At 46.6% G+C, this 22,581-nt stretch overlaps 1 protein-coding gene across 1 annotated transcript in view; it reads left to right on the top strand.

Moving 5' to 3' along the window:
* LOC143986889 (uncharacterized) overlaps window positions 1–20,538 on the top strand; it is a 211,660-nt gene extending 191,122 nt beyond the window's left edge. Inside the window, 6 exon segments of the mRNA XM_077485293.1 lie at window positions 7,345–7,464; window positions 7,553–7,676; window positions 7,793–7,890; window positions 8,275–8,484; window positions 8,610–8,751; window positions 19,356–20,538. Of these exon segments, the coding sequence (XP_077341419.1) occupies window positions 7,345–7,464; window positions 7,553–7,676; window positions 7,793–7,890; window positions 8,275–8,484; window positions 8,610–8,751; window positions 19,356–20,254 (1,593 nt within the window). The 3' untranslated portion in view covers window positions 20,255–20,538.
* Window positions 20,539–22,581: the final 2,043 nt, after the last annotated feature.

Raw genomic sequence — 22,581 nt, 5'->3', positions numbered from 1 at the left:
AATAGACAAATAATTATTATATATTATTTTTAAGGTAATTTACTATAATTTTCAAAATCTGTACTCAAGTAGGTGGTTTAACGGACAAATTGCTGAAGTTTGAAGTTCTAACCAGTAGTTTTCACGAGAAATAATAAATGATTATCTTATAACATACAGCATAATAATACACGATTTAGCTTTGTACCTTTTCAGCAGCAGCAGATTCTCTTTCTCCCCTCTTAACTGTGTGAGGAAAAAAAACATGGGATTGTGGGTAAATTTTATAGACATAAACCCGTGTAGTTCCTTGTAGTTAAGAGGGCTGAGCTTTGTCTTTTAGACACACGCCCCCTTCGATGACACAGCAGTGAAAGGCGTTCCTCCACTGCAGCATTTTTTATTGGACAGCTGGGGCCAATGGTGCTTTACCATTGGTCTAAGACTCCAAGCTGTCCATTGAGCTCAGTGCCTCTGATAAGAAGTGAGGAGAGGCTCTGTGAGCTCATCCTCTCAGTCTGCTGCAATCAGAGTGTGTCCGGCTTGTATTTATACTGGCCGCTCTGTATGTGGCTTCTGACAGGCTGAACAAGGAGGCCCATATCTCCGGAACCATAGGTTATAGGTGCCCCACATTTTTTACCAGTGGTGGGGTAGGACTTCAGCTAGCTACCTGTGACCCCCAGGTCACCGAGCCACGACCCTCGAAGCTCAATCTTTTTTTTTTTTAATTTATATTTTTTTATGCTCCTGACTGCATGTCCCTGGTGTGTATGTACTGTATATCCTTATAGATGGGCCATCTCCACTCCCACCAAGGGGGATAGAAATATATTACTGCTCGGGGGGGGGGGGGGGGGGGGAGACATTTTGGCCCCTTTGATTTTGCAGTAAAACTGATGTCAGATTTATTATTATAGAGGATTTATATAGCACAGACAGTTTGCGCAGCACTTTACAACTTGAGGGTAGACATTACAAATACAATACACTTCAATAAAGTAGGGATCAGAGGGTTCTGCTCATTAGAGCTTACAATCTAAAAATCTAGTCATGCATCTGTTATATGGATACAAAGAGCCCCAGCCGAGAGTAAAGGGTGGAAATGGCTCCTGATCCCCAGATTTGGGCAATTATGTCCCCAATATAAATAGAATAAAACCCGCGCTATGTGTAACAACTCAAATACCTACAGAAATAACTTATACCGGACTGCTGCTGTAACAAAGGTAAGTGTTCCCTTTATCAACTAAAAGAGCATTATGTGTCACAGCGCTGTCCTATTGTGTGTGCACATAAATCATCACAAATACAATACAATATGTGGAGACATTCATATATAAAGTGCTAGGGGCTCAAATAATATTCCCTGCAGATCTACTGCTTCCACTTTACACCTACTTCATTGATCTTATGATGGTTATCAATAAAATAAGTAATCTGACCCATGTGCAAATTCATATACAACATAAACGTGCTTTGTGCTCAAGATGCTGTTCCCTGCAGATCCACTGCTTCCACTTTACACCTACTTCTTTAATCTTATATTTGCTGCTATATTTAAAAAAAGCTATAAATCTGTGCAAATTCATGTAAACGTACAATATTTTCTGCTCAATATAGTGTTCTCTGCAAGTCTACTGCTTCCACTTTGCATCTACTTCAATTAACTTATTTTGCTAAAAAAATCCACCAATCAGTGAAAAGTTGATAAGGTGTAAAGTTCTCAGTGCTCAAAACTGTGGAAGCTGTAGTGTAGCCACACCTTCTTCCTCCTCTTACACACGTGATGGTGAGGGCGCCCCCTTAGTGGTGCTTCCCCACTCACCAGAGCAATATGACTCCCAGCTTTTCATCTACCAGAGTCACCAACATCCTTCACACTCTCCTCACCTCCGATGGCAAAGGAACTGGATCCTCCTCGCTCACTCCTGCAAGTCTGCTGCACTTCCTGTCATCTCCTTCCTAGACTCCGACTCCGACTCCGACTCCTCCTCCCGCTGTTCCAGCAGGAGCCCCGCTTCTTCATACACACTCAGAGCTCCGCCTCTTCATACACACTCAGAGCTCCGCCCTTTCATACACACTCAGAGCTCCGCCCTTTCATACACACTCAGAGCTCCGCCTCTTCATACACACTTAGAGCTCCGCCTCTTCATACACACTCAGGGCACCGCCTCTTCATACACACTCAGGGCTCCTCCTCCTCCTCTTCATACACACTCAGGGCTCCGCCTCTTCATACACGCTCAGAGCTCCTCCTCTTCATACACGCTCAGGGCTCCGCCTCTTCATACACGCTCAGGGCTCCGCCTCTTCATACACGCTCAGGGCTCCGCCTCTTCATACACGCTCAGGGCTCTGCCTCTTCATACACGCTCAGGGCTCTGCCTCTTCATACACACTCAGGGAGGAGAGAAAGGGGAAGGATATACAGTACATACACACAGCACAAGGCCGTGTTCACACTACGAGATGTTTATTGGGGCTGCAGTTCCTCTGATCTCCACAAGATGGTGATCTCACTTCTACCCAGACAGGAAGTCTCTATGGAATACAGAGAGGAAGTGATGTCAGATACAGACAGGAAGTTCCATTTGGAAGGAAGTAGAGAGAAGACACTGCTGGATCTGGCGGCAGAGGAGGTAATATGTAGAATAACCCCTTCGGGGGGGGGGGGGGGTCCAGTTAACGATTGAAGGGGTTGTAAAGGGAGAAGGTGAATAAAATTCATTAAGCTAATAAACATTGTGTGAAGCAGCCCCTCCCCCCAATACTTACCCTGGGGCCCCTCTCTGTCCAGCAATATCCACGAATGTCTCAGCTGTCCGAGATTCTCCTTCCTGATTGGCTGAGACACAGTAGCGGCACCATTGGCACCCACTGCTGTCAATAAAATTCAGCTAGCCAATCAGGGGAGAGAGGGGTCGGGGCTCTGTTTCTGAATGGACACAGGGAGCTGTGACTCGGCTTGGGTGCCCGCATAGCAAGCTACTTGCTGGGGGGGGGGCAGGGTCACAGAAGAGGGAACCGAGAAGAGGAGGATCTGGGCTGCTCTGTGCAGGTCCACTGCAACAGAGCAGGTAAGTGTAACATGTCTGTTATTTTTATAGGGAAAGAAAAGAGACTTTACAATCACTTTAATATATCTTCCTTCTAAAGCTGGCCATGCATGGTTCGGTTTTATTGTCCACCCAAAAAAAAAACAATTCCCCCATCCACACATTGGAGGGGGATGGGGGAATCCTCCCCGCTGCACTATTGTACTCTGACAATGGGGGGCGCTCCTCCGCTCTCAGAATACACAGATCAGTGATGAAGCTATTGGCTGCAGCCGCTGATGGAGTGACTTTTATCCAGCAGTGACCACACATGGATGGAAATGTGACCGATCCCTGCTGAACCAGCTGAATTTCCATGTCTCTATGGTCACCATAAAGGGAATGTAAACCCTCGAGGTTTGCATTCTGTGCATTAAGGGGGAAAGCCCCCCTTTTACTTACCTGAGCCCCGTAATTCCCACGGTGGGAACGAGCACGCCAGCTCCGGCCGGTGTCTCGTGTCCTGATCGAATAGATTGATAGCAGTGCAGCCATTGGCTTGCGCTGCTGTCAATCAAATCTAATGACCCGGGAGGCGGAGCCGAGTCCTGGTGTCTGTGTCACGGGTGTCCCGAAGGAGAACGCTTCTCTGATGGGCACTAGAGAAGAGGAGGAGCCACCAGCTCCGCTTAGGGACCCCAGAAGAGGAGGATCAAGGCCACTCTGTGCAAAACCAATTGCACAGTGTAGGTAAGTATGACATGTTATTTTATTTATTTTTTTTAATTAGGATTTAGTAACCCTTTAACCACTTGCCCACTGGGCACTTAAACCCCCTTCCTAACCAGACCCATTTTCAGTGCGCTCTCACACTTTGAATGACAATTACTCAGTCATGCAACACTGTACCCATATGAATGTTATTTCAAATAGAGCTTTTGTTTTGGTGGTATTTGATCACCTCTGGGTTTTTTATTTTTTGCACTATAAATGAAAAAAGACCAAAAATTCTGTAATAAAAAAATATATTTTTTTCGTTGTTTCTGTTAGAAGATTTTGCAAATTAGTAAATTTTCATAATAAATTTTGGCCAAATTTTATACCGCTACATATCTTTGGTAAAAATAACCCAAATTGGTGGATATTATTTGGTCTTTGTGAAGGTTATGGAGTCCACAAGCTATGGTGCCAATATCTGAAAATTGATCACACCTGATGTACTGGTGGCCTATCTCATTTCTTGAGACCCTAACAAGCCAGGAAAGTACAAATACCCCCCAAATGTCCCCTTTTTGGAAAGTAGACAGTCCAAGGTATTTAGAAAGAGGCATGGTGAGGTTTTTGACGTTATCATTTTTTTCCCACAATTCTTTGCAAAATCGGTGTCATATTAACAGGTTATTTCTCACACACAGCATATGCATACCACAAATTACACCCCAAAACACATTCTACTACTGCTCCTGAGTATGGCGATACTACATGTGTGAGACTTTTACACAGCCTGGCCACATACAGCGGCCCAACATGCAGGGAGCACCTTCAGGCGTTCTAGGGGCATATATTTCTAATCTAATTTGACTACCTATTACACCTATTACACTTTGAGGCTTCACCTTCAGGCATTCTTGGAGCATAAATTACACATACAATTTCTTGACTACCTCTTGCAGTTTTGAAGGGCTTGGAGCACCAAAACAATAAAAAACGCCCAAAAAATGACCCCGGTATGGAAAGAAACACCCCAACCTATAATCTATGAGGCATATCAAGTCTTTGGAACATGTCATTTTTTTTTTTTCTACAAGTTTTTGGAAACAGTGGTATGGCGATACCACATATGTGAGACTTTTACACAGCCTGGCCGCATACAGAGGACCAACATGCAGGGAGCAACGTCAGGCGTTCTAGGGGTATACATTTCAAATCTAATTTGACTACCTATTATACTTTGTGGCACTCTAGTGGCATGGATTAGCCGTGGATGGGGGTGACTAAGCATGGTTGAGCCATGAATGTGGATGGCTGGGTGGGAATGGATGGGGTGGCTGAGTGTGGATGGGATAGCTGGGTATGGCTGAGTATAGATGGATGAGTATTGCTGAGCATGGATGGATGAGTATTGCTGAGCACGGATGGATGGATGAGTATTTCTGATTACGGATGGATGAGTATTGCTGAGCATGGATGGATGAGTATTGCTGAGCATGGATGGATGAGTATTGCTGAGCATGGATGGATGAGTATTGCTGAGCATGGATGGATGAGTATTGCTGAGCATGGATGGATGGATGAGTATTGCTGAGCATGGATGGATGGATGAGTATTGCTGAGCATGGATGGATGGATGAGTATTGCTGAGCATGGATGCATGGATGGATGAGTATTGCTGAGCATGGATGGATGAGTATTGCTGAGCACGGATGGATGGATGAGTATTTCTGATTACGGATGGATGAGTATTGCTGAGAATGGATGGATGGATGAGTATTGCTGAGCATGGATGGATGGATGAGTATTGCTGAGCATGGATGGATGGATGAGTATTGCTGAGCATGGATGGATGGATGAGTATTGCTGAGCATGGATGGATGGATGAGTATTGCTGAGCATGGATGGATGGATGAGTATTGCTGAGCATGGATGGATAGATGAGTATTGCTGAGCATGGATGGGTATTGCTGAGCATGGATGGATGGATGAGTATTGCTGAGCATGGATGGATGGATGAGTATTGCTGAGCATGGATGGATGGATGAGTATTGCTGAGCACGGATGGATGGATGAGTATTGCTTGAGGATGGATGGATGAGTATGGATGGGATAGCTGGATGAGGCTGGAATGGGCACAGATCAGCGCTGTGGTCACTACACATCCAGCCCACAGCGCTGCTGCACCCGATCTCTCCCCTCACACTGTACCAGGCACACCAAGTCTCCCCCAAATCGCGGGAGTCTCCTGCATTTGGCTGTGGGCTGACAGATGCCCGCGAGCACCAGGCAATCTCCCGGCAGAGCAGCCCGAGTGGCGGAACGTTACTGAGCTGGGGACACACTCTGGCTTCCCTTCCCAGTGTTATAAAACAGACAGCGCCCCCTGGCTTCCCTCTAGATGGGCACTTCTCCCTTCCTGCCACTGGGCGCTGCTTGTAGATGCAGGTGAATTGGAATGTGATTATAGAGCATCCCCAGTTTGCTGTACCCGAGGCTGACTGTTCTTCATGTCCTACACCCCGAGGTCTGACACTGTAATGTATATTGATTAGGTTATTGATTGTAGATTATGCCAAAAGTCTTTCTAATATTTGTTATTGCAATGGCAGTCCTATCAGATTCCTGTGTGAAGAGTGCTGGGGATATGGCCGGAGAACTTGCCATAATATGACATCATACATTTTATTGCAAATTTAACTTCAGCTTTCCATGTTCCAGCACTGAGACGCTTTACAGGCACTACAGCGCTAAAGATGGCACCTGTAAAGCGCCTCTCCTGTCTCTCCCATGCAAAAGCCAGAGTGCTTTCACACTGGAGCGGTGCGTTTGTCAGGACAGTAAAGTCCTGCAAGCCACATCTTTGCAGCGCTGTAGGAGCGGTGTATACACCGCTCCTAAAGCACCCCTGCCCATTGAAAACAAATGCTGGAGGTTTTAACCCTTTTTTCGGGCGCTAGCGGGGGGGGTTAAAACTGCCCCACTAGCGGCCGAATAGCGATGGTAAAGAAGCGCTAAAAATAGGCCATTTACTGTGATCCGTGATGATGATTATGATGATGAGGGCACGGATAGTCCTGGGTGCGTGCCCCAGGGGGCACACGGGAGCGTCCATGGACACCCTCAGAATAAGCCGACCGCGCCACAGCCATCTTTAGGCTATGGCCCAGTCGGTGGTTTACGTTACTTCCTCCCCTCCCCCTCATCTCTTTCATTATGTAAGTCATGCTGAGATCATCTCCCATTGGCTGAGCAATATTCTCATTGGTCTCTGAGCTCCTTCTTGCTATTCCTCGTCCTGCCTGTTGTTTCCTTGGATTGATTTTCTGTGTAGTGACCCCGGCTTCATCTCTTGGATGCGCTCGTCTGTTGCTTGTCCTGACCTTTATCCTGATTCCTGGATCTCCTCCTCATCTCTCCTCCATAGCCTCTTACACAGCTTTTCTCCACACCTGCAGTGACCCTGGGGGGTGGAAACTTGGCACCAGCACTCAGCAAAATCCATCCCCACCATTAGGAGCTCTGGGGAAAATTGTCTGCTATTTACACTCCGTTCTTCCGCACGTCACCTGATCAAATCATTTGATTTTTCTCTTTGTGTTCAGATCTAGAGTTTTCCTCCTGTGAAGTCTGGAGATCATATGACCATCACATTGCCTCCACCTCCCTCCCTGATAGAATAGAGAAATACAAAGAAGATTCTAGAAGTCACCAGAGAGATGATGGAGGAGAGGTGAGGAGGATTCTGGGAATTCTGGGACATTATCCAGTAACAGACAAGGGATGTGTCTGGATGGTGACTGTATCATTGTGTGTGTCAGGTTCCTATAAGGTGTCAGGATGTCACTGTCTATTTCTCCATGGAGGAGTGGGAGTATTTAGAAGGACACAAGGATCTCTACAAGGACGTCATGATGGACAATCAGCCGCCCCTCACATCACCGGGTAAGAGGAGACTTTATTGTAAAGGAGAGAGCAGTACGGAGGCTCCACCTAGATCCCCCATCATCTGATAAACACATAGAAACAATGTATTCAGTCAGTGTGTGTGTTTCCTACAGATGGATCCAGTAATGGGAACCCACCAGAGAGATGTCCCCGTCCTCTGTATTCCCGGGATTCCACACAGGAAGGTCACACCATCCCTCACCATCATCAGGTAGATGAGGAACAATCACTGATAGTATCATTAGGATCTGTACATTATCTGCATTGTTACAATTGATGTCATTTTTATTATATATTCAGAGTGGAAACCTGAGAGATTCTAAAGTTAAAGAAGAGATAAAAGAGGAGGATGATGAGGATGGGGTGTTGGAGGAGTTTCTAAAAGAACACAAAGATCTGTACCAGGACACCAAGGTGGAGTCATCCAGCTACAGAAACCCACCAGAGAGATGTCCCCGTCCTCTGTATTCCCGGGATTCCACACAGGATGATCACACCATCCCCCACCATCATCAGGTAGATGAGTGACAATTATTGGTAGTTTATATGTTATACACAGATGTGTTTGTTACAGTGATTATCTTATATCTTTCAGAGTGGAAACCTCGGGGGTTATAATATTGTTGTTGTTAAAGAAGAGTATAAAGAGGAGGATGAGGAGTATGGAGTGATGGAGGAGTTTTCAGAAGGACACAAGGATATGATGGAGCCACCTAATACCAGGAACCCACCAGAGAGATGTCCCCGTCCTCTGTATTCCCGGGATTCCACACAGGAAGATCACACCATCCCCCACTGTTACAAGGTTGGTGTGACGGAGGTTATAAAACACAGACTCATGGAGACAATGTGTGGATTTTTTTTATGTGATGTCACAATAATAAAGATTATATTTTACAGATGATATTCACTCTCATTTTCTTGGTTTAGGGTGAAGATCTGATAGATATAAAAGTTAAGGTGAAATCAGAAGAAGAAGAGAGGTATGTGAGGGATGATCAGCAGTCTATGGAGGAGGATGGAATAACGGGGACATTTATAGAGGAGGACACTCCTACAGAGATCAGCACAGGTGGGTCATTAAAGAAGTTGTAACCCTAAAAAAAAAAAGATCCAGTTCCTTTAAAGCATGATAAACAACAATGTGCATCTGCAGTGTCATTTGTCCCTCTCTATGCTGTAAAATACCTGGTTGATCCTGCCTTTTCCTGTGTCTCCTAGCTGTGCTGACCACAATAATCATGGCCACTGATCCATGATACTGTGGTCAGTTTATGTGCCTCCGTCATCCCACCGTCTCTCCCTTCCCCCCCCCCCCCTCCCTGTCAGCTCAATAATCTGTGTGTGCGTTAGCCAGCTTCTCTCTCCTCTCCAGTGCATTGTCTGTGTTCTTGTAAAATTATGCAGCTAAATACCTAATTTCACAGTGCCTCTGTGCGGTCACATGACCACTGTCAGGAAAGGGGAGGGGAAGAGCGAGCGCCCCCCCCCCCCCCCCGAACCATATCAGGCCACATGCCCTTAACATGGGGGGTGGGTGCTTTGGGGTGGGGGGGGGGCTTAATGGTAACAAGGGCCTCTTATCGACAACCCTGGGCTGTGGTTGTTGAGGTCTGCATGCAGGGGGCTTTAACAAGGGGGGGCCCCCTCTCCATGTGAATAAGTATCACATGATGTCATGTCACCCACACCCCCCCCCATGCTGAGGGCTTGTGGCCTGGTATGGTTGGGGGCGGGGCGCTCTCTCATCCCCCTCCCCTTTCCTGACCTGCTGGGCTGCATGCTCGGATAAAGGTCTGAAATGGATTTTGAGAGGGAGCCCACGCTGGTTTTTTTTTTTTTTTTTTTTATGTTTTTCGATTGCCGGGCAATGCCGGCATTTTTTTTTTTTTTTTTTTTACATTTATCTCTCAGTGGAGAAGCCCACTGACAGATAACTCATGGTTGTTAAGGACACGGCGGCCGACTCGTTGCTTACCAACCAGCTTTTTCTTCACACACAATTCAAAACGGTCGATCGTCTTTTGACCAATCTGAAATCGAATTGTTCTGAAAAGCTGGAATTCATTAGAAAACAAATAAACAAAACGAATTTTAACGGATTCCAACTAAATTAATTACTATTCGTTACTATTTCGTTCAGAGCAGCCTTTCTCAACCTTTCCAACACAGATGAACCCTTGAAATAGTTCTCCTGTCTCGGGGGAACCCCTGATAAAAATGAGAAATCTACAACTCATGATACCTTAGTGTGATGGTCAGTGGGAAGAATGGTCCTTACACTTGTGGTCATCGGGAAGAATTACCTCCTTACAGATAGCTAAAAAGATTAATGGTGTCAGTGGGAACTTATTCGAGAGGCAGAAATGGCCCAATTCTGAAGGAACCCCCAGCAACCTCTGGAGGAACCCTCGAGTTCCATGGAACCCTGGTTGAGAGTCACTGATTCAGAGATTCAAATACATCTGAATCTCTGAGCAACCAAAAATCCATCCAAATTTTGTATTTGGACGGAAACAAATTGCGCCTGTCTACCTAGCATGATGGAGAGGTGGAAGGACAGCATAGAGGCTGCCATCGGTGCTGCTGCGGGGGGAACCTTTGCGCCACTAGTTCTTGTTTCTTGCTGTCTACCAGTTGCCCCCCTGCGCCAGGTTTTGTCCGTTTCCAAACAGAGCTCTCTGCAAGTGCTGTATAATCATCTGTGAATGTTGCGATCAGTTCTAAACCATTGCATAGATTTTGGTGCTGTATGTTGGAACATTGTTGACAATGCAATTGCTGCAACATCCCTATAGGTAGCTAACAACTTACCCATCAGGGTGAAAGGGGTCACGTGGGCGATGATCCAAATATTTGACCAAGTAGAACGAGTTGGAGTAGTTGGTCACCCACTGCCCAGTCCTTGGTATCCATGGTCCTGGTCACGAATGTCCTAAAGAGTCTGGACTTGCCTCACCTGCTGACAGAGTGAACTGAACCGGAGTAGTGGCTTCTGGGCAGTGTGAAGTCATTTGGTCCTTACCCATTGAGGATCTACAAGAAGCTATAACCCTGAAGAGACCTCAAGATGTCGGTGGAGTGGCTAATAGCTCATACCCTATCCAAGTTTCACGGGGGCCAGGTGCTGGTCCAGCTCATCAGCTAAGTTGAGGGCATGTGGCCTGGTACAGTTCAGGAGGGGTGGCCTCTCTCTCGTTCCCCCCCCCTTTTTTTTCCTGTGGCCTGCCAGGTTTAGGGTCTGGTATGGATTTCGGGGGAAACCCCTACGTCATTTTAAAAAAAAACATTTGGCATAGGGTTCCCCTTAAAATCCATACCAGACCTGAAGGGTCTGGTATGGATTTTGGGGGGACCCCATGATATATATTTTTTTTTTTACATTCGGCGCAGGGTTCCCCTTAATTTCCATACCAGACCTGAAGGGCCTGGTATGGGTTTTGGGGTGACCCCTACGCAATTTTTATTTTTTTATTTCTGGTTCGGGGGTTCCCCTTAATATTGATACCAGACCCAAAGGGCCTGGTAATGGACTGGGGGGAATCCATGTCCTTTTCTGGGGGGATTCCATGTACTTTTTTCCAATGATTTTTATCTATATTGCCGAGACCCGACAATTCATTACAGCTGTTTTAAACTACAATTTTTTCCTTTAGAAATGTCATTTTGCTGTGGTACTGTCCTAAACACGGGAAAAATGTGCCACTTTACAGGCGTACTATAGACCCCCCCCCCCCCCCAGGCATTATATTTCATTTTTATTGTTTCACTTTAAGCAGTAAAACATTTTTTTTACTGCTCCTGAAAAAACATCAGTTTAAAAAAAAAAAAATTGCATTGATACATGTCCCCTGGGGCAGGACCCGGGTCCCCAAACACTTTTTATGACAATAACTTGCATATAAGCCTTTAAAATTCACACTTTTGATTATTCATGTTCGTGTCCCATAGACTTTTATCGGTGTTCCGGCGGCTTTCGAATTTTTCCCGAACACCGCATATTGTTTGCTGTTCGCCAAAGTTCGGCCCGAGCTTATGCTCGCGCTGAACCGTTCGCCCATCCCTACCTATGGACAATCAAATCGGTCACTTAATAGCGGCCCCCTGAGAGTCCCTAAAGCAACTCTACTTTAAGCACTCAGCTTCTGATCCTTCAGTTCTATGAGTGCTGGCCTATAGGGGGGGGGGGGGGGGGGTAGTTAAACATGGCTGCTCTAGGCCGAGCTTCCAGGAAGGCTCCATTGGTTTAATGAAATATCGGGCATATCATACAAAAAAAAGAGGTAACGATATCTGTGGCAATTATCCAGGCAGGCGATACCATTCTCTATACTACACCCTAATACCTTCCGAGCACCATCCCATTCATTTAATTTTATTATATTATATCCCTAGGCTGGGAGGCCCATATTAACCCTTTAATTTTTTTAACTTAAGTTTCCTTAGTTCTTGAGTGGAACTCTGTCTTGGTGGTTAGGGTTGTCCCGATACCGATACTAGTATCGGTACAGATACCGAGCATTTGTATAAGTACTCGGGCAAATGCTACGATACTTCACCCGATACCTGGGCAGTCAAGGTGATCAGTGCGGTGGGAGAGTTACAAGCACTGATCAACCTGTAAAGATTTCAAAGTCTGACAGCCGGCCCATTTCTCTGCTTCTCTCCCCCCAGCGGCTTTCAGCTGCTTTAGTAAAAGTGAAATCCGCAGTGATCGGTGCTTGTAACTTTCCCACACGATCACTGCTGACTGTCCCCGTATCCTTCTCCAGTCCCCCTCCGTTCTGCTGCTGTCCCCCTCCGCGTCCCCCCTCCATGCTGCTGCCCCCCTCCGTGCTGCTGCCCTCCTACGCGTCCCCCCTCCGTGCTGCTGCCCCCCCCTCCGTGCTGCTGTCCCCCTCCGCGTCCCCCCTCCGTGCTGCTGTCCCCCTCCGCGTCCCCCCTCCGTGCTGCTGCCCCCCTCCGCGTCCCCCCTCCGTGCTGCTGCCCCCCTCCACGTCCCCCCTCCGTGCTGCTGCCCCCCTCCGCGTCCCCCCTCCGTGCTGCTGCCCCCCTCCGCGTCCCCCCTCCGTGCTGCTGTCCCCCCTCCGCGTCCCCCCTCCGTGCTGCTGTCCCCCCTCCGCGTCCCCCCTCCGTGCTGCTGCCCCCCTCCGTGCTGCTGCCCCCCTCCGCGTCCCCCCTCCGTGCTGCTGCCCCCCTCCGTGCTGCTGCCCCCCTCCGCGTCCCCCCTCCGTGCTGCTGCCCCCCTCCGCGTCCCCCCTCCTTGCTGCTGCCCCCCTCCGCATCCCCCCTCCTTGCTGCTGGCCCCCTCCGCGTCCCCCCTCCGTGCTGCTGCCCCCCTCCGCGCTGCTGCCCCCCTCCGCGTCCCCCCTCCGTGCTGCTGCCCCCCTCCGCGTCCCCCCTCCGTGCTGCTGCCCCCCTCCGTGCTGCTGTCCCCCTCCGTGCTCCCCCCCCTCCGTGCTGCCGTCCCCCTCAGCGTCCCCTTCTGTGCTGCCGCCCCCCTCCGTGCTGCTGTCCCCCTCCATGTCCCCCTTCATGTCCCCCTCCACGTCCCCCTCCGTGCTGCTGTCCCCCTCCGTGCTGCTGTCCCCCTCCGGGCTGCTGTCCCCCTCCGTGTCCCCCTCCGTGCTGCTGTCCCCCTCCGCGCTGCTGTCCCCCTCCGCGCCTCTCTCTCTCTCTCCCTCTCCCCCTCCCCCTCCCCCCCCCCTACAAGATCCTATTTTCTATACTTCTCCCTGCATCCACCCGTCGCATTGCATCTATCAGTTTTACATACAGTCTGCCTACATTCCACATATATCTGAAGAGAGTCCAATGGCCATATGGCCTCCTAAGTCTCATCATGTAAAACCCTATTTGTCCATCCTTCAATTTCCGTCTTCATAGAGCATATATTTCTGATGGATATCCATCCTTGACCCCCCTCCTAAGCCCTTGTACACACGGTCGGACATTCCGACGGAAAATGTACGATCAGACCGCGTTGTCGGATAATCCGACCGTGTGTGGGCTTCATCTGACTTTTTTCCATTGGAATGTCCGACCAACAAAGTTTGAGAGCTGGATATAAAAATTTTCCAACAACATGGTCCGATCAGACTTTGTCCGATCGTTTGTCGAGAATTCTGATCGGACAAAGTGCCACGCATGCTCAGATCAAATTCCTAGACCAAAGCTATTGGCTACTAGCCTGAACGTAGTCCCGTCATAACAAAATAAGGTCATCACGTTCCGAACGATTGGATTTTCCAACAACTTTGTCCGACCGTGTGTATGCAACACCAGTTTCGGACAAAATCCGTTGGACAAAATCAGACGGATTTGGTTGTCGGAATGTCCGACCGTGTGTACAAGGGCTTACTGTATAAATCAGTAGAGTTCTGTTAGTCTCTATACTTCCATTATTTGAATCCTTTAGTAAGGGTAGTACACATGAGATGAGGATTGGGGTGACTCCCTATAACCTCTAAGATCAGTGACCCCCTCCAGCCATAAAAAAAAAAAAAAAAAAAGGCCCACCAAATCAATTTTATGTAGTGCACATCTCTCTTGCCCCTCTCCTTTCTCTGAAATTTCTCTCTTCCTACTTCTACTCTCCTTTTTTTCATCTCCCTATGGAGCCATTCGTGGTCATGGCAATCCCCCCCCCCAGCCCCAGAGGGGTGGGGGGAATGCAGTCCGGGCGATAATTATAATTACTACCCAGACCACAGAATACTTAATTGTTTGTTTTATGCCGCGTACACACCATCGGAATTCTCGCCGGAAAAAGCTCTGATGGTTTTCTCAACGGAATTCCGACGGAATTCGGCTCAAGCTGTCTTGCCTACACACAGTCACATCAAATTCCGATAGTTTATAACGCGGTGACGTACAACAAGTACGACGGGACTAGAAAAAGGAAGTTCAATAGCTTCCGTCTCGTAGTTGAATCTGAGCATGCGTGATTTTTTGGCGTGTCGGAATTGCATACACACGGTCGGAATTACCGATAGCTTTTCCGTCTGGAAAATTGAGAACATGTTCTCAATTTTTGGCTGGCTGAAATTCGGACAGCTAAATTCCGATGGAGCACACACACGGTCGCATTTTCCGATGAAAAGCTCTCATCTGTCTTTTTTTCTGGCCAGAATTCCGATCGTGTGTACGCGGCATTAGTGTTACATTTTTTTTTCTGGAAATGCAATAATAGAATGCTAAATGTGCTGGTCGGCAGTTAGTAACTAGCTTTTCTGTGAAGAACTTGTCGTATACTTACTTTGAGATATGGCAAAAAGTTTATGCCAAAAATGTCAAACATATTTTGAAAGTAAAAAAAAAAAAACATTGAAATATATATATATAAAAAAAAAAAAAAAAAAAATTAAAGGATGGATACAATTTATGTATCCTTAAGTCCACCACGATTAATGTTCCTCTGATCTCTTGTGGGAATTCTAAGGATGTCCTAATTCAATTCCAGTACCGGTCTCCAATTGGTCCATAGGTACATTTTTCTTTGGGGGGCTTGGCTCCTCTACGCTAATGGTTGCAGCCAGTTCGGAACACACAAAAGGTTCCACTTTTAAGAAGGAAAAGAGGTCTGGGAGGTCGGGTTTGTGACCGGAGTGTAAACGTAGACAGACCCTTCCTTATTGTTACTGCTATTGGGTATCGCCACCGATATGGGCAGCCCTCCTGGCCCGCTTTGTTCAAAACAGGACGGCGCAAAACTCCGCGCTGTAATGTAGCTCGGGACTGGTCGGGTAGTATTTTAACAGATGCCCCGTCAATTTCAGTTATACCTGCCTCCCATGCTTTCCGGAGTATAGTCTCTTTCTGTGTAAATTGGTAAAGTCAGCAGATTATGTCTCGGGGACGGTGGGGGGTCTAAGGATTTGCCATTGCCCTGTGTAGTAGGGTTGCCACCTTTTCTTCAAGCCAAACCTGAACGCTTTAGCTGTGCACGGCAACCTTTTACTTGTAAGGGGGGACGCTGTAGACGTGATGTAAGGAGGGAGGTTTGGTGGGCAGAAACAACCTTACATCAGAGTTTCCCTTTTAATTAGGGTTCCTAAAGCCCCCCTTACTTTAGAGTCCACAGGGCACCCCTTACGTTTGAGTCCCTCTTATCTTAGTGCAGTGTTTCTCAACTCCAGTCCTCAAGGTGCCCTAACAGGTCATGTTTTCAGGCTTTCCATTACTTTGCACAGGTGATTTGATCAGTTTCACTGCCTCGGTAATTACCACAGCCGTTTCATCTGAGGAAAATCCTGAAAACATGACCTGTTGGGGCGCCTTGAGGACTGGAGTTGAGAAACACTGTCTTCGTGTACTCACCCACTTGGAGGCAGGAGAGAGAAGGGAGGCGGGGAAGACTTCAGTCCCAGAATATGGATGGTGAGCTCAGGCATCAATACCTTACATCCACAATGTATCTGCCAGTTGCTGAGCTTCAGATTTCCAGCACACGCATCAATTTCCTGAGGCACAGAACACCAGAGATTGGAATGTGGGTGGGCAGACAAAGTGGTAGGGGCGGGAGGAGGAGCAGATCAACCCCTCTCTTCTCTCCTGTCTGTGTATGTGGGTGGGGCCCATGTGCACATCTATGCACTCAACTATTGCAGTACTTGGTTGCTTGGGGAGCCGCAATCCATTCTGAATATTGTGTCCGGGTTTCGAGTGGTCCAAAACCCAGACGCACAATTCAAAACCCTGGACTGTCCGGTTGAATCCTGGATGGGTGGCAGCCCTACTGTGTACCCTGTCCAGGTCCAGGTCCATATTGGCTGGTACCCTACCATCCAAAACTTTATGAAAAATGGCCAATACCTTGTCCTGGCGGTTCTCCTGATCCGTAGCTTCTAGAAGACCTTGGAGCCGCAAATTATTGCGACCGGCTTTCGGTCCTTGATCTGAAGCTGTAGTGCCACCACAGTCTCTGAATGTGATCTCTCTCTCTCTCTCTCCCTCTCTCCCTCTCTCCCTCTCTCTCTCTCTCTCTCTCTCTCTCTCTCTCTCTCTCTCTCTCTCTCTCTCTCTCTCTCTCTCTCTCTCTCTCTCTCTCTCTCCTCTCTCTCTCTCTCTGCCCCTCTCTCTCTCTCTCTGCCCCTCTCTCTCTCTCTCTGCCTCTCTCTCTCTCTCTCTCTGCCTCTCTCTCTCTCTCTCTGCCTCTCTCTCCCTCTCTCCCTCTTCCAGGGAGATTGTTATTACCTCATCTGCTGTTGGACTGTCTGCTAACGATTGTATCTCCCGTCTGCACCTGCTGTATTTACAATTGGCGTCCTCCACTCTATGGATGAGAGCCTCTATGTCTGTCCTCTTAGCCCTTGTACACACGGTCGGACATTCCGACAACAAAATCCGTCGGATTTTGTCCGAAACTGGTGTTGCATACACATGGTTGGACAAAGTTGTCGGAAAATCAGATCGTACGTAATGTGATGACGTTATTTCATTACGCCGGGACTACGTTCAGGCTAGTAGCCAATAGCTTCCGTCTAGGAATTTGATCTGAGCATGCGTGGCACTTTGTCCGATCGGAATTCTCTACAAACTATAGGACAAAGTCCGATCGGACCATGTTGTTGGAAAATTTTATAGCCCAGCTCTAAAACTTTGTCAGTCGGTTATTCCGACGGAAACAGTCCGATGGAGCCCATACGCGGTTTTATTATCGTTCAACACGGTCCGATCGGACATTTTTCGTCGGAATGTCCTACCGTGTGTACAGGGGCTTAGGGAACGCTTGTATTAGTATCCTTAGATCCTCTTCCATGCTGCTAGGAGCTACCAATCTTCTCTGTTGAGAGAGGTTCACTGAGTCCACAACTGCAGTTTCCAAAGTCTCCAATATATTATACAGTCCCTCCTTTTCCTCCAGGTACTGTACAATTTTGAAGCGTGGTATCAATTTACTCGGCGTAACATTATCTTTCAGAATATAAAAAACAATTGGGCTAACTTTACTGACGTCTTATTGCTTAATTTAAAAAAGTGTATTTTTTACCAAAAAAAGTGCGCTAGTAAGACCGCTGCGCAAATACGGTGTGACAGAAAGTATTGCAACGACCGCCATTTTATTCTCTAGGCCAGTGATGGCAAACCTTGGCACCCCTGATGTTTTGGAACTACATTTCCCATGATGCTCATATACTCTGCAGTGCAGTAGGGCATCATGAAAATGTAGTTCCAAAACATCTGCAGTGCCAAGGTTCGCCATCACTGCTCTAGGCTGTTAGAACCCCCAAACATTATATTTTTTTTTTCTAAGTAATTTTCTAGCAAAAAAAATGTTTTTAACCTGTAAACGCCAAATCTCAGCCTCGGTCCTTAATTGGTTAATAGCTGTTTCTTGAACAGGACTGAGATGTGGCTGAGGAAATTGATCTCAATGTTTTGCTGCTGCAGCCGGAGGACCAGGTGCTAGTGAAAAACCCAATATTTGAGAGGGGTAGCAAGCTGGAACCCTGGTGGGAAGCCACCTCATACTGGGTGGAGAAACAGCCACTCGTCGCTCCTGGTATATAACGTGATGTCTGAGGGCCCTGAACTCAACAGTTAGCACCTCCATCAGAACCTACTGAGGCCCTGTGTGTTGGAAGGAGACTATCCCATCAGGCCCTCTGCAGACTTGTGGGATTCTAACCCTGTGGATCTTTCCCATATCACTCTGCAGAGGACTGAACGAGTTCTCAGAGTTCCAAGGAGCTTGTGGACTCCTATAAGGACACAGATTATAGCCCAGGCAAGGGTGTAATGCCTACTTATGATAACCCCAAAGCACCTAAGGCTCCTGGACAAGCCCCAGTAAATGATAATCCTGAAGATGAGCTGGAAGGTCCCAGTGATGCCCTATTAGGTCTAACCGGGAGCAGTCTGATTCTGATTATGTTGTATAATGTACTGCCTATTATTATTGCATTCTTTTGTTAATCGTTTACCTTGCTGAATTTCACTGTTTTATTGTTATATTGTTGGACATCTTTAGTAAAGGGCAGTGCTTTTTATAAGCACTGGCTCACTGCAGTTGGTGCGCATTTTGCATGTGGTTAGGTGAAGGACAGGAATCCACTGGATAGAGAATGTGCCTAGCATCAGGGAGAGGTTCTGGAGGAGGAGGGGCAGCATAGAGAATGTCATCAGTGCTGCTTTTGGGAACCTTTCCATCATTAGTTCTTGTTTTTTACAGTCTACCAGCTGCCCCCCGTGGCCAGGTGCTTTCACTCTCTGAGCAACGCTCTCCAAAATTACTGTATAATCATCTGTTTGTGGTCTTCAGGATCAGTCCAGTCTTCATCTTGGTTGTTCTCCCCCCATCCTCACTCTCTGACCTCTGGTGGGGCTCAGCCCCGCTGTTATTCATGACTAAATCATGAACTAAATAAGGAAGTGCAGGACTTCTTGTGTTGGGAAGATGGCAATGAGTGATAGAGGGGGAGGGGACACTCGTCCTATAATCCCCTCATCACTGTCACTCCTATAAAAGACAGTTCTCGTTGTTTCCTCACTCTCTGACTAAGGTCCATGAATAAAGAAATGATCTGGTAGGAGATCAGAGGACCCATTTACTAGTTACCTTGAGGGGGGAATTGTAAGATCCTCAGAGACAAAGCTGCCTGATGTGGGCGGAGTCCTGGTTTAGGGGAACCAATCAGCTCATGTCTAGTAATAATCTTTGTATTTCTATTTTAGTAGATGGACGGGAGATGAGGAAAACCTCAGAGGATTGTCTCACTTTGTCTCCAGACTGTAAAGTAGAAGATGAGGACATCACACAGTATAGTCCAGGAGAAAACCCGACTACCTCAAATGTCCATCCGGCACCACACAGTGTAGATGGACCATCGTATTCCTCTTATCCTGAGGAACCTCAGACTGTGAGGGATGGTGCCGTCCTTCCAACAGAGAGGAGGTTTTCCTGTACTGAGTGCGGGAAGGGTTTCCATTTTAAATCCAAACTTAATGAGCATAGAAGATCTCACATAGGAGAGAAGCCGTATTCCTGTCCTGAGTGTGGGAAACGTTTTTCGCAGAAGTCAAATTTTTCCAGACATCAGAGATGTCACACTGGGGAGAAGCCGTATTCCTGTCCTGAGTGTGAGAAATGTTTTTCAGAAAAGTCCAGTCTTCAAATACATCAGATGCTTCACACAGGCGAGAAGCCATATTCCTGTTCTGAGTGTGGGAAATGTTTTATACGAAAAGCACATCTGGTCACACATCAAAGGCTTCACACGGGGGAAAAACCGTACTCCTGTTCTGAGTGCGGCAAATGTTTTTCAGACAAATCCTTCTATCACAGACATCAGAGATTGCACTCAAGTGAGGACCCATATTTCTGCCCTGAGTGTGGGAAATGTTTTTCAAATAAATCAGGTCTTTCTATGCATCAGAGATTGCACACGGGGGAGAAGCCACTTTCCTGTTCTGAGTGCGGAAAAACTTTTTCAGACAAGTCCAATCTTTACAGACATCAGAGATCTCACACAGGGGAGAAACCGTATTCCTGTCCTGAGTGCGAGAAATGTTTTTCACAGAAGTCCCATCTTTCCAGACATCAGAGATCGCACACAGGGGAGAAGCCTCACTGAAGTCCTGTCTTCCTGTACATCAGGGATCCCACACAACCCTCGAGGTGTATTAGTGCCTTGAGTGCGGGAAATGTCTTCTATATGAATGTTGCTGGACATCACAGCTCTCATGTGGGGAAGAAGCACACCCTGATATACACCTCAGATATACTCCATGGCTGATCTTCATCATGTAAGAAACAGTTGATAAGGAGATCAGAGATCACCAAAGACATGGATGAAGTGTTGTACTGTGTTGGCCATTGATAGTAGTAGAAAAATAAAAATGGAGTCATTACCTTTCATTGGCATTGAGTAAATTTTGTGGTTTAAGCTTTTACAAACACTTAGAGGTCTATTTGTTAAATTGTGTTTATCAAATATGAACAGTATTTGCTCACCGGTGACAATTGTTGGGGTGACAATTGTTGGTCAAATTTTATTTCATACAGTGATTTCCTGTGATCATCAGAGCCATCTAGTGGCCTTATTTTGGGACCTTTTTAAATGGTTTTTACTAGTAATAGAGGGGATCTGCGATTTTTAGCAGGACTGCAACATTGCAGCAGACATATCTGACGCCAAATTACACTTTTTGGGGACCAGTGAAATTATTACTTTGATCTGTGCTATAAAAATGCAAGATTACTGTATAAATGACACACGCAGGGAAGGGGTTAACACTAGGGGGTGATCAAGGGGTTAACTGTGTTCCCTCAGCATGTCCTAACTGTATGGAGGATGGGCTGCCAGGGACATGATGGGGATCACTGTTCCTGATGACTAGTAATAGTAGATCTCTGTCATGTCCCCTGTCAGAATGGGGCTCCGCCTTGTTTACAAAGGCACATCCTGATTATTCCACTAATGATCGGCCTCCCCGGTGATGTATTATTTACCAAAGATACATAAAAGAATGATAAAACCTCCAGGGAGGCCGATCATTAGTGGAATAAATTCATTATTTTCAAGATTGGGCGAATAAATTGATCAGTTTTTAAAACCGCTCTTGTTGAAAGGAAGATCATACCTATGCGACAGCACACAATTAATGAATTACAACTTGTGACAGGGGTCAACGACTGCCTCCTTGCAACAATTGATGTAAACTCTTTGTACACTAGTATTGTACAGAAGGATGGATTGAAGGGAGTTGAGAAGGCACTACACAAAGACACAAATCTTAGCCCTTGTACACACGGTTAGACATTCCGACAGAAAATGTCTGATCGGACCATGTTGTCAGATAATCCGACGGACCAAGTTTTCCAGCTGGGCTATAAAATTTTCCGACAACCTGCTCCGATCAGACTTTTGTCCGATCATGTGTAGAGAATTTCGATCCGACAAAGTGCCACGCATGCTCAGATCAAATTCCTAGACCAAAGCTATTGGCTACTAGCCTGAACGTAGTCCTATCCTAACAAAATAACGTCATCACGTTAAGTACGATCGGATGTTCTGACAACTTTGTCCGACCGTGTGTATGCAACAGTTTCAGACAAAATCTGTCGGATTTGGTTGTCAGAATGTCCGACCGCGTGTACAAGGGCTTAGACAAGAACAAATTGGTTTTATCCTTGAGGCCCTTAAATTGGCAACGGAGAGTAATTGTTTTTGGTACCAAAAAAGAGTATTATGTCCAAACAAAGGGCGCCGCCATGGGGGCTAGATATGCCCCAAGCGTGGCAAATTTATTTATGAATATGTGGGAGGAGCACATATACAGGCCACTATGCCCAGAGATAAAATTCTACTATAGATATATTGATGATGTGCTCATTGTGTGGGATGGCACTATGGATTCCTTCCAAATGAATCAGAATAAATACAGTATCCCGTTCAGTGGTAAATGTGACCAACAACAAATAGATTATGCGGATGAGCAGATTTTTAAGGCTGGTAATGAATTGCATACTAAAACTTCTTTTTTTTTTAAACGATGGACCGTAATGGCTACATTCCAGTATCCAGTTGCCACCATCCAAAGTGGAAGGATAACATAATAGATATGTGTGATTAGTTTCGTACGAATTTCTGGAAATTCGTACGAATCCGAAAATACAAATTTTTATGCATACCAATTCTGTACGAAATATGAAATTTCGTTTACGAATTTCGGATCCAAATTCATAATGAAAATTCGTAAATTAACGAAAAGTTAAGGAACCTAAAAGTTAAAAACCCAGGAAGTCAGCACAGCACAGGGATGGTGGGAGCACCTCATAATGATAAATTCATCATAACGAAAATTCGTAATTGTTACGAAAAGTTCATGAACCTAAAAGTTTAAAACCCCAGGAAGTCAGCACAGGGATGGAGGGAACCCTATGGGAATTTCTATGCTT

Source organism: Lithobates pipiens, unplaced genomic scaffold (genome assembly GCF_037356315.1).
Source record: "Lithobates pipiens isolate NorthernLeopardFrog02 unplaced genomic scaffold, aLitPip1_a1.2 Scaffold_18, whole genome shotgun sequence".
In the NCBI taxonomy this organism is placed as follows: domain Eukaryota; kingdom Metazoa; phylum Chordata; class Amphibia; order Anura; family Ranidae; genus Lithobates; species Lithobates pipiens.
Note: the sequence above shows the minus strand (reverse complement) of the source record. Positions and strands in the feature narration are given on the sequence as shown.